This window comes from Zootermopsis nevadensis, unplaced genomic scaffold (assembly GCF_977971745.1).
Source record: "Zootermopsis nevadensis isolate Lab colony 2312 unplaced genomic scaffold, Znev_1.0 Znev_ptg000022l, whole genome shotgun sequence".
Classification (NCBI taxonomy): domain Eukaryota; kingdom Metazoa; phylum Arthropoda; class Insecta; order Blattodea; family Termopsidae; genus Zootermopsis; species Zootermopsis nevadensis.
In genome coordinates, this window is record NW_028259154.1 from 21470127 (window position 1) to 21482664 (window position 12538).

Genomic DNA, 12538 nt, shown 5'->3' on the forward strand with positions numbered 1-12538 from the left:
GATCAGTCAACCTCGATCGGCGACGATCTAAGTGCTGGAGGCGGAGGGAGACGACCCCGATCGAACCACCGAATGGGGGCAGAGAAATAACAAAACACATTGTAGAACGTCGTTCCACACAAACTCGTTAACCAGAACCTTCGTTAGCAAATAGTAGGCCGTATAATCTATGCTTTATTATTTATTGTTCGCTAGATTTCGCCGAGTTTGTCTTCAAATAAATGGCAGGTCTACTAAAGTAATTTCTTGCACTTTATTGGTTATGATAAAGTTTGAAGTACATTTTCATTAAAGTTAAATATATATTCATTATCCAGCCCTCTCATATATTGATATGACCAAGCGTCGTATTATTGTTTCTGCGGATTGTGGTTTTTGGATTGTAACGCCGTGTGGTCTTTCTCCTAGTCGAAGGCAGCACGATCAAAAATACCATGATCCACGGAAACAACGATTCACGACAGCTTCTTCGGAACAATGACACATTTTATAACAGATTTCTTCCGTTGGTCTCTTGAGTTGATGTCACAGTCATGAAAATTGAATGTATAAAGTTAATCAGATTTCTAAAATGTTTTTCAGCATACAAAACATGTAAGCCTTCATTACGTAGCCTATAAGAAATATTTATCGTAATAACTTCTATTGGGGGGAGGGACCTGTATTTTGTCTAAATCGTCTTTTGGTTTAAAAAATGTTTTGAGGGATACTTTAAATTTCTTCGTCGTTATTTTAAAGGAGAATCTAAATTTTATAGTGCAAGTAAATTAGCTATAACAGCTGATGGTTCGTTCATTAATTCAACTGGAGGCTGGAATTCGCTTATACGTCGCAATAAGCAAAAGTCTTCTACCTGAAACTGTATTCAAAACCGGAACAGGCGCACTCATCCGGCATCTTGGATCGTAACTGAAATTAGAAACAGCCACGACCCTCCGCGTCACCGAACATCGTATCACTGAACAGAGGAACAGAGGAATATCACGGCCAATATCATGTTTCTGGATAACGACAATATGTCCTCCCGTACACGTCCTGAACTGGAATGCGTTCATCTATTGGCTCCTCGCCTTTGGCCAGTAACCGGTCTCGAACCTGAAATGGATGAAGTAAAATACAAAAAATTGATCTGCATTATTATTGCAGCTCAAGTAGGCAATCAGTGAGAAGAAAACCAAGAAACTGTGGTTGTATCAGCCATGTATGGAAGTGAAACAAGTATGACGTGAGACTATGGCGTAAGAATATTAGTACATATTTAAGAATAACAAATCCAGTAATTCAACATTTATAAATTGTGAATGGTTTATAAATATGCAAGGCTGAAAATCTAGTGTTCCCTTCCTGTGTTGAAGGAGAAAGGCTCACCTCTTCGACTTTTTTAAACACTCGAATGAGGTTCTTGCCCGCAAGTTTCTGCAGATCAGCCTCCGTCCACCGCCCGGAGCCAAGCAATTCGGCCAGAAGGTATGGATAGCGAGACACATCCTCCAGGCCAAGGGGTGTGCTGCAAACAAAGGTGTCAGCCACTTTCTGTCCCCTGCCTTTTACTGAACGTTTCGACACAAAAGGAGAAAGTTATCAGAGAAATGGGTGAAAATATACAATATAGCAAGGAGCATTATAATTTATATTATACCGATACCGTTAAAGGGATAAAATGAAAGCAGAATACCAACAGCGACATCTAATCCGCCATGAGAATCTCGAATAAAAATATTTAAAAATTCAGCGATTGTGTAATTTGGTCGGACTTTAAAATTCACGCTCAACATGCCATATAAATCCAAAGACAGCAGACACACATACATCTGGAATGGTAATAATATAGAAACCGTACATCGTCCTGGGTGTTTCGTCGCTTGAGGTTCCGATTTCAAATCTCGTTCTGTAGACTAATTTGACAGAGGCTTTTCGTAATTTTCCTCACTTAATCCGCGTAAACTAATTACCTTTAATAGGCCACGATCGCTTCCTTTTACAACCTTTATAATTCATCATTCACAGACATCCTTGAGTTTGAAGTTAAATAAATTAACCAGTTGAAATAAACTTTGTTATATAACTAACGACTCAGTCATTTAGCACCATGGGAATAACTTGCTTTCTTCAGCGAGGAAAGAAGTTAAAAATGTTCTGGGGAACAAGATGAGTCTTCTTCTTCTCCCCGTCCCCCTTAATACTGAAGTTATGTCAAGCATTGGCGTGTTTATAAACTTACTTTGTTTAAGCGCACTTTAGTTGACGCAAAGTGACGCTTCTAGGGACGGCTCGGCGCAGTTACAACAAACTGTGTTGTTCATCATTCATCATCTCGTCTCACGGATCATCAACCCCTTGGCCATGGTGCTGAAACGAGGTCATATGATTCCCACCCCTCCAGAACCCGACGGGCAAATTCGCCTTTGTAGTGAACCAACGTCGAAACCGATCTCATCATTTACTGCAGACCTACAGGGTAATTCCTCATCCGCGATTTTTAATCTCCCAAGCTGCAGTGTTACAAAAGAGATACAGAGTGTGAGATATGAGGTTCTCACTGCGGTGAAGATGATAATACTGTTCTTCTGGGTTGTGATGATTTGGACTCGTAAGCAGATAACAAAATTTCGTAGTCCACGTGGCTTAACAACCCAGAATATCGTCAGAGATTCAAAAAATAACACTTATACAACAACGATTGACTAACAGTCACACATCGTCCACTGTCTGTGATAATAATCAGGACCTTGAAGATGGAATCAGGAAGTATATCCGAAACGTACAATTATAAGGCACAGTCAGCTAGATACAGGATCTATAATATGTACACTCTTTATGATAAATATCAGAGAAGGAAAAACGGCAAGAATTAGAAGGAAAACTAGAGAAATAAGAAAGTGGAGAAAGCGCAAAAGAAATGCGGAAAAACCGTAAAATAAAATAAAATAAAGAGTTAACGGACGAATGGTAGATGGATAGAGAAAGCGGATAGCAGAAAATAGATAATTTCTTAGAAAGGAACCTATTTATCACTGAAGAGTTTTTAAGGTGCCTAATTAATCAATAATATGTGAAAATGCTTTTGATAGAAGTTGTCGTGGCACATAAAAGGCGCTATCATCCCAATTTCTTGAGTACATATGACATGCAAACGTCTCCCGGCTGAGATTCGAAATAGGAACCACCTAAACACAAGGGTAGAGCTTTACCACTGCGTTAGCATATTTGTCATTCCTTCAGACAATTAACTGTTGCAGTGGATAACATTAATCACATATCGCTGTCTTAAAAACGCAAAATGCACGATGATATTCAAAGCAGTTCTATTACCTTATAAGAGCAAGGAAATTTTGGTAGCTATCTGTAACAGCTTTGAGAATTATTAGGAACAGAAAGACGTACAGTCCCAATGGTCACGATGTATGTGTACATCGTTCCTCACTTTAAGTGTACCAATGTCTACGCAACAATTTAAATTAAGTGCGACAGGAAATTACAGACTTTGTTCAAGTAATTTCCCCAGAGATACGGAGCTTAGAAACACTCACAGACGAATAAGAGTGAGGCCGAAGTGGCATGTATCTCATGTACGATAAGACTGTTGATTTATTCTAAGATTAGCAAAATACGTTCAGGATCATCTCAACTAGACAGACAAAGTTTCCTTTATAAACTGGGTCTCTAGACAATTTGTTATGTTTAGATATTAACTCTACTCCTTTATTGAGTAGCTGACAGTCGTTTACCTGGCCACAAACTTACCGTGTTTTAAGAACCCGAAGGTTCATTATTGTCTTCAAAATATCTTTCCGCTAGATTCTGTAACGAAGTAGTTAAATCTAGTTCTTATTCAATTTCTTTTCAAAATAAATTTCTCCATTATCCTCTCATATACGCTAAGACTTCTCGAGCAGTCCTTTCGCCCACTTCCTTAGTTTTTTCTGAGTCCGAAATCAGCAGTTTGCATTGATATTGCAGCAGCATTGTCCTAGACCTACATTCGGGTGTCAAACTTTTCGAATCTCGACTCGATTATCTGACATCCGGATCGACATTTTTAGCGATTGCTTCGATCCAGGCGATTGTTGGGGCAGAATTTTAAAATTAGGCCATATCTTTCGATGCTATTTTGTTTTGAAAATGATACGTCTTTTTTATGTAAGCGAGTAATAACGCTCGTAAATTCACAGTCACTTTAATTCGCATCCATTTAAAAAACTTTTGTCTAATCTACGCCTCATCGCACAAAAACGTTTTTAAAAGAAATTTTTTTAACATTTTTTGTTCATTTGTTTCCCTACATGGAGAGTACATGTCCCGCCCATTTCAACCTTCTTGATTTAATCACGCTAACAATATTAGGTGAAGAATACAAATTATGAGGCTCCTTGTTATCTCGGTTACAGTACGTAGACAAGACGTGACTTACATGTTGATGCCATCGTAACCGGCGCCTATGCCTACGTGGTCAACCCCTGCCACGTCACGGATATGGTTGATGTGAGCTGCAACCAGAAAATCACCGCACAATTTAAACTTCCTTTTAAGGGGAAAGAAATGTGCTAACACAAAACCGAGAATTATTTGCTCAAACCATTAAAATTCTTACAAACGTACGCATACACGGAGTAAATTGACAATTAAACCGTACACAACATTTACAGTAAAATATCTAAATGAATCAATGGCAATCATGCATATCCTCCATTTAATTTAGATATTTAAAGCCGACTGGGAACTGTATGCACCGCGTTCCTTCAAAATAACAAATTCTTCAGACTATATTCATGGGCTCCGTATGGTTTTCAATAGAAATCAGCGATTATTTACCTTAAAGTAAAAACCAACTGAAATTTTTGTAAAGCGGATGTGTGTTGTTCTCTTTGCAGTAGGAAATGAATGTTCAGTTATTATTCAGATGAGCTTCGGCTTCAAAGGATTAATTTAGATACTGGGGACATAAAAGAGAATGGAACCAAATTTATTATATAAAGATTTTGAGAATAATTTATAAAGAAGTTTGTGTTTAACTTACCGGTGCTTGCATAAATTTAAAGAAAAACCTGCTACAAAAATGTTTGTAAACTTTTGTAATGAAAAAGGAACAGAAGCTACGTAGCCGAGATCTTCAGTTAGAGAGAAAAAAAAGAATAATTACTGGGTAAAGTCTGGCTTGATGACAAGAAATTAATTATTACAACTTGACACTTTGAACTGGTAAACCAGCATATTTCATTAACATCTATCGTGCTAGCGGTATTGAAACCTACAAGATCTAATATTCGGGAATCCTGAAATTCATAACGTTAACTCGAAGGGTCTGATACACGTTTAACTGCGAGATGTTTCTCTGTCAGAAGAATCATATCTATCTGCTGCCACACAGTAGGCTATAGCATGCCTATAATCGCATTTATTCTGAGAATGGAACTTCAACTTAAACCCGAGAGGTAGTTTCTCAATAGTTCAGTATCTATAGATGCTACTTTGGATGTCTTCATCCTCAGATACAGGGCTACGGTCTATTCAGAGTTTTAATTAGGTCTCATCAGAAGTTGCGTCTCCATCTCTTCACATGACGAGCGTTGTCTGTAGTACAAGTTTCTTCACATTATTACGTAAGCCACTAAGCTTCAAATTAGATGCTCAGCACGTTGATATATTTGGTTCTTAGACTTTAACGACGCTTTCAAGAACATAAGTTAAACAGAATAGAATAAATAGATCTAAGAGACAAACTAGGGATGTAAACATGGAAAAGAATCTTGGAGGATAATTTCTTGATTCGTTGGTTACGTATCAAATTTTAAAGTAATGCCCTGCAACTTATCGTTATTTAAAGTTGTTTTGCGAAAGTAAAATACCGCTAATGTTTAAGTAAGGAAAGACTTTGTCATTTGTACGAAAACAACGTAATTCATTATACGACGACTGAAGTCTTTAAACAGAATAATGTTTCGTATTTAGAATATTTACCAGTTTCACAATGCTAGTGTGATTGCGTACGGACTTCTATTCACTACTGCAGAATGTAATCAAGGATTATATTCACCGTGCTATATTAATTCTCATAGTACTAGATATTCAAATCAGTCCGTTCTATGAAGATTGTTAGGAACGGCCATTTTGCGATACAGCTCTCTAATCCCTTGTACAATAGTGGATTGGCTCAAGTGGATGCCAGTTTTAATCCATTTTCAACATTATTTAAGCGCCTAGTGTCGTCTTTGTGTCTGTCGTCCAGTCACTAGAAAGCGGTTTTTTTTTTTTGGGGGGGGGGATTTTCGTTTGAAAATCAGTAAAAATGCTAGCTAGCACATGCCGGAAATGGTATGGACAAAAGTGTTGGTGAAAACGTTCGCTGTACGTTAAGAGGGGTAGAGTCTGCTTCATTTTATGTTGAACGATAAAACAGCTTGAAACGTTATGCACCCAATAAAGCCATTTTTCAGAATTACAATCCTTGAAAACTCTACTGCTGTCCGTGCTATCCTTCCCATTCCTGTAGTTTTATGAATCGTAAATAGAACATTCTGGAAAGGTTCAGGTAAGGACGGCAGATTCCCGCAGTACGTGATGTAGATTCTCAGCGAAAATGCCTCAGTTGACATGGCAACTCCATTCCTTATACGACTCACTTGTGTGAAATAAAGGCCCACTAAGGGCATACTATTATGACAGCCTAATACGATACACTGACGCCTTCATGCCTGGCAGGTTCATCCATTTTAGAGGACAATCAGTCAAGTCGACCCAGGTTTCGTCTCAAAGTACCTTTGCTGAGGTGAGTATTTAGATTAATATTAGCAAGGTTAGTCACTGATAAGCGTTCTATGTACGTGTATCAAATAGCGGCACGAGAGAAAGGCAACGTCTGTCCATCCGTCAGCGTGTTTCGTCTCCGAAACTAAACTGAAACGAATTTCGATTATTTGGTATTGATGATCTGCATAATCATTTATCGAATTAATTTTACTTTGGTTTGTTCAATTGGACGTAGCTCTTAGTTTACATAAAGACCAAGGGGTGTATAAAATATTGGTTGATACCTTGAATCGAAGAACTCAGGGGAAGAATAATTTATGAATATCTAGTGTGATGTGTGATCAGCTTTACAATAGATTTTATCTGTAACAAAGGAACAACAAGACCAATGCGATATGCAGATCCCTAAGAAGGAATTTGGAAAACATTTTTGTTTTCAGTATAAGTGAGCTATGTTTACACACCTGTTATTTTCCACCATTGACCTCTGAATAAAATATATTTAATTGGTTAGTAATTTTGTACGTATAACTACAAGATAAATAAATGTATAGGCTTAAAAATGTTAAGTGAACATCTTCGTGGAAAGAGAACACACCAAAGAACGAAAAAGGGTTTGGAAGGTATTATTAAAATACCTCTTGGCAGATTGAGGAGTAGATGGAAAGATAATTTCAAAACTAATTCTAGAGAAAATGGTTGTAAGAGTGTGGATCGGATCCATCTGACTCATGACATCGTCCGGTAGCGTGTTATTGTGAACACTGTATGGATCGTAGGGCCCCGTAAAAGGCAAAGGGATTTGTTGATCAGCTTCTGGGTATACGAGCCACGGCCGCCATGCCCATGTTATTAATGGTAAGTAATTAAAAACTTGGAATAGCCTTTCTGATGTTCGTGAGAGTCCGCTAATATTTTCAAAAGTTGTGCCTATTTTTCATAGTTTGAGACGGAAAATGGGATAAAAGATCCTTTTTTCCGAAAAAAGGAAACCAACAAACTTTCTCGAATGTTTTTTTTTATTTCTGCGTTTTCTGTTTCCCAGACGAACTTCGATAATTTGCAAATGTTTTCTTTCGTGCATATTTCTTACTTCCTTCTTATGCCTGTGTCCGGCAGTTGTTCAAAGTCCAAACTAATATAGCACAAACGACATTTCGTATTTCTGATTTTGGGTTTAGTGCAAGATATCTGAACCAGGAAGTGCTTTGTGTGTAGCTCTCAGGACAAAGTGTTTGGGGAGGTTTCTAATCTCAAAGAATCTGTATTGTGAATGGCTGTCTCGGACTTTGTAAATGAAGCTTCTAATATTTTCAGAACCCACCTAATTCTTTCGCTCTTCACAAGTCTTTATTAATTTAACAAGAAAATCTTTATTACACCTTTCCATCCAGGAAGCTGGAGAAAGTTAATTAATGAAGAGCTTAATAATTTAAACTCTTTTACAAACATTAGGACAATTAAACAAGGAAAAGTAGATGAACAGCACATGCAGCATTCAAAGGGGAAATAAACGATTACGAAGTCGCAATTGAAGAAGCTTATATTCAGAACAATGTTTAAATGGGAGGAATACATTACAATGTATTTTTAAGAAACAGAATGTGAACGCATGTGGTGTGAAACTAGCACGGGATAAAGTAAACTGACGATCTCCTTAAACGCTGTTATAAAGCTTGAGGTTCAACAAAGCAAGAAATTTCGTAACCAGCTGAGAAATTTTAACTTGTGAAGGAAGGTCATATTAGATACGTCGCCAGCCATTTATCTAATGCTTGCACACTTTCGCTCTACGAAGAACGCTAATTTCTGAAGACTGAAATATTTACCTTTGTTCCTATACGTAAGTATAACAACTTTTACCTTATTTCATTTCAGCAAAGCTCATGGAGAACCCTGTAGTCCACTCCACACATTATATTCAGTTGTATTATTCGGTAGTACATTTTTATATATCTTGTAATAAGCACTTATTAGGGTACGGAAGAAAGTTAATGCACTACAGCAATGTCCGCTTTACTTACCGACAACGTCTTGAAGCGTGGCCGATTCGCTGCAGCTGATGAAATGAGGGTAGAAGGCCACCATCATGAGACCACCGTTCTCAGCCTGCACAGATTCCAAATAGCAGAAATAGATTTCGTTTACGTGGTACAGGCTGCAGTCATCTTAAGGGGCTTGGGGGATTGTGACCATTTTAAATCCATGTCAATCACACTCGTCGCCTGTCTGCTGATTCTGCCAAGGTCGGCTCCTTCTCTCACTTACCGTGCAGATAAAGCCCTTCAGATTGAAGACTTCTAACAGGTGATCCCAAAGAACGGAAAATATATGTGAAGTGGTATTTACAGTAACTGAATTTAATTCGTTTATAATCATGCGTCAATAGTAATTAACGCAGGAACAGTTAGAAAGATTAGTATCCATAATTAATCTAATTACATCAGATTTTATTATTCCATCATTAAACTCAGTTCAAACGAGGCAGGTCCTTCTGATCACACACAAATAATGCAATATCAAAGGTACGAAAATAAATATAAAAATACAATGTGTATAATTATTCTTCAGGGCTCTATCCTTCGTCCAAATGATTTTATTTATTGAACCATAACATTTCGGGAAGTGGTCTTATTTCCGTTTTCAGGTGTCCGAAGAAAATTATTCTTTTAGGGCCCTTAGAAGGGCCAGATAGTCTCAACTTTGGACATCTAGCTGGCGACATGAAGGCGGAAATATAGACTATTTCCGAAATGACGTTTTAGACTTGTATTTGAGAAATATATAATTTGAATCTCGGCCGAGACACCGGGTATGGATCATGAAACATGTTACAACTTCCACCTTTTATATCCTTATCTACCAACTGTCGCAATATTTATCATATTTTATTCCACCTGATAATACAAGCACATTCCGTGACCATAAGCTAATATCTACAGAGTGGGCGAGTGGGTTTCTACACAGATACACTTTTGTAGTATATCGAATTCGAGTAAAGATAAAGCTAACGTAACACAGCATTAGTGGCAATGTAGTTTAGATTACTTCTCGTTCAAATTACTGTCGAACATGGGACCTTATTCCAATATGTATTGTTCAGCCATGGCTTCCATCAAGGGATGATTGTATCAATTAATTTTCGTTAACTGGATTCAATTTAATTTAATTTAAATACCTAGTAATGTTTCAAAATCCTTCTCATGTCTTAACATGTATTTCGTATTATGCGACCAAAGGCACTCAAATTACATTAATGAACTTAAATAACACATATGACGGAAGACGTAACAAATTATAATGTCTGACTGGGTCGACTGATAAACTACACAAAGTTGCAGCGTGATGACTCAGCTTCTGCGTAAAATAATTATACCCCGAAGAAGCTTGCAGCTACATCACTGCATGGTCACAACTCCGAAGCTTACAATGTCAAAGCACGTTCCTGTCTTAGAACGACGAATGGAACAAAACCTACATTTCTTACGGTTAAAATCTTTTTTTAAGTTAAGGAAAGAAATTAGGAAAGAAATCCCGTGCATGGCCCGAATTTCTTGGGGAAGTGTAAATTGTAACACTTACCAATAATCTGAGGACGTGGTCAGGCACATTACGGGAACTGTTGCAAAGCGCATGCGCAGAGGAATGAGAGAAGATAACGGGGGCCCGACTCATCCGCAGAGCATCTAGCATTGTTGGTACTGACACGTGGGACAGATCCACCATCATGCCCAGTCGATTCATCTCCCGTACCACTAGCTGCAAGCAATCAGCAAGGAACTTATCACGACTCAGTCCCACACCGCAAACAGCATATTCTCTTACACAAACACTAACTCACAAAGGAAAAGCAGGTGGACTGATAGGACTTTGGTACAGTAACGAACGTATAGTACATCCAATAAAATTCAACTAACTACGTTGCATGAGTTGGTAGACTGCATGAATATACGACGAAGTCTATATTTTCAGCTAGTCGAGGAATTACCAGTTTTCCAGAAACGGGAACTTTTATTATTTTGTTCACAGTGTCCGCCATTGCACCACATTCGAAGGCAGTTTAATATAGTCTACGCATTTAAACCCTACGTCTCTATAGAAATTCTATTTCTTTCTGCCTTCCCTAGTGATTTTCCGATAATTTTTTTTTATACTTTTCTCTCAATTTCCCCCATGTGTGCTACATATTCAGTAGTATCTTCCGTGATTTAATTGTTTAACACTATTACAAGAATGTTGAAAAGTATGGGGCTCTACACTGTACAATTTCCTCTACTTCTTTGTTTCGTCACCTGTATCAGCTTTAAACATCTCGTGTGGAACTTATAAGGACTACGTAAAAACTTCCTTTATACACTAGAATTCATACGATTGACTTAATTATTACTGTCATTATATTTAAATTGTTACAATCGTTCGAAATTTAAAATTGTATAAACGAAGAGCATTATTAATACACACATGTTAATCCTAACGGGGCACGGATTAAAATTTTAAATGATAAATAATACAAAATCTAATTACTTATGAAGAATTGAAATCTAGCGACGAATGTGAATTATGGTAGATGACATGGAAATTAAATTCGGAGACTTACTGGCTCAATTAATTAGCAGACGCCAGCAACGTGTCGTTTGCATCATATATAACTGGCATGTCTGTGGTTGATTTCAACTGTAACAGGCGAAATCTGTTCTAATGATTCTCATTCACAGAAACTGCCAACTATACAGTAAATTATACAGGGACTAGTTATTATTTTACACTTCCCAATAGCGCATAAGTGTTTGAAGGACTGTTTGTTAAAATCCCTTAAGAGACATAATTTAAACCTATCCTATTTCTTGGTAGGTTATCTGAATTATAACATTGTAAATATAAGTTATTATATGTGTAATGTTTTACCACGAGAATACTATAGAACACTTGCTTAACTTTTCCCCCCTTATATGAGGCCCACTTTGAATATGTTCGATACCAAACTTTCGATCCTACAGAACTAAATTCACTGAACGTGTCTACGCAAGTATCTAGGTCCTTAGAGTATTATACGACATGCAGTTATAGAACAGGGGTGGACACTATGCCGAAAAGAGGGACATCTTTAAAAAAAACATCATTACAAACTTCAATATTCAACTGATCTGCTAGCCCTTTCTACTCGTTCTGCCAGTTTCTATATTGTTGAGGGTTATATTTCTTAGAAAAGCATTTTGTTTCTTCTCTCCTCCCTAAGACATAGGTTTCTGTGATACTTCTAGCCGAACGTCTTGACATTCAGTAATCGTCGAGGCATACTCTAGAACAGTGGTATTCAACCTTTTTTGTTCGCGTACCCCCAGATTTCTCTTAAACTTTGTACCCCCAAAGTTGTTGATGTATAATTCGTTATACATAGTATATAATCTACATCTAAAATAAATTAAATAAATTACATTACTGATTACTCAGTGTTTATCATAAAATAATATATATATTTTTTTTTAAAATTTTACTTACCTCCTAAGACGTTGAATACCACTGCTCTAGAATCCCAGTGAAGAGAATCGTTTCGAAATAAATAAAAGACGCAGATTTCAAAAAACTATGTACCGTTGTATTTGCAAATGAAAAATGAGATCTTGTTGGTCCAGTGGTATAGTTTTCTGTGACACCAATAAAGCATACTTTCTCTTCTCCTTGCCACAAAATGTTCTCTTTCTCCTTCATTTTTATTATACCTACGAGTTGTACTGGTGCACATGTGAACCCGCTGGGTCACTAATGGATTTACTGTATGTAGCGAGGTTTT

The 12538-nt window shown here is 37.3% G+C and overlaps 1 protein-coding gene across 5 annotated transcripts in view; it reads right to left on the reverse strand.

Moving 5' to 3' along the window:
* Window positions 1-231: 231 nt before the first annotated feature.
* The window catches only part of LOC110840498 (dipeptidase 1), a 254454-nt gene continuing 242147 nt past the window's right edge, over window positions 232-12538 (reverse strand). For 4 of the 5 annotated variants that reach the window (XM_087353977.1, XM_087353974.1, XM_087353975.1 and 1 more), the window contains 5 exons: window positions 10330-10506; window positions 8772-8856; window positions 4412-4487; window positions 1369-1507; window positions 232-1095 (listed from right to left, as the gene is read on the reverse strand). In XM_087353977.1, coding sequence (XP_087210103.1) covers window positions 994-1095; window positions 1369-1507; window positions 4412-4487; window positions 8772-8856; window positions 10330-10506 — 579 coding nt within the window. In that variant the 3' untranslated portion in view covers window positions 232-993. Of the gene's footprint in view, window positions 1096-1368; window positions 1551-4411; window positions 4488-8771; window positions 8857-10329; window positions 10507-12538 lie in introns of those variants that run through there. The other variant, XM_087353978.1, reaches the window with a different exon arrangement.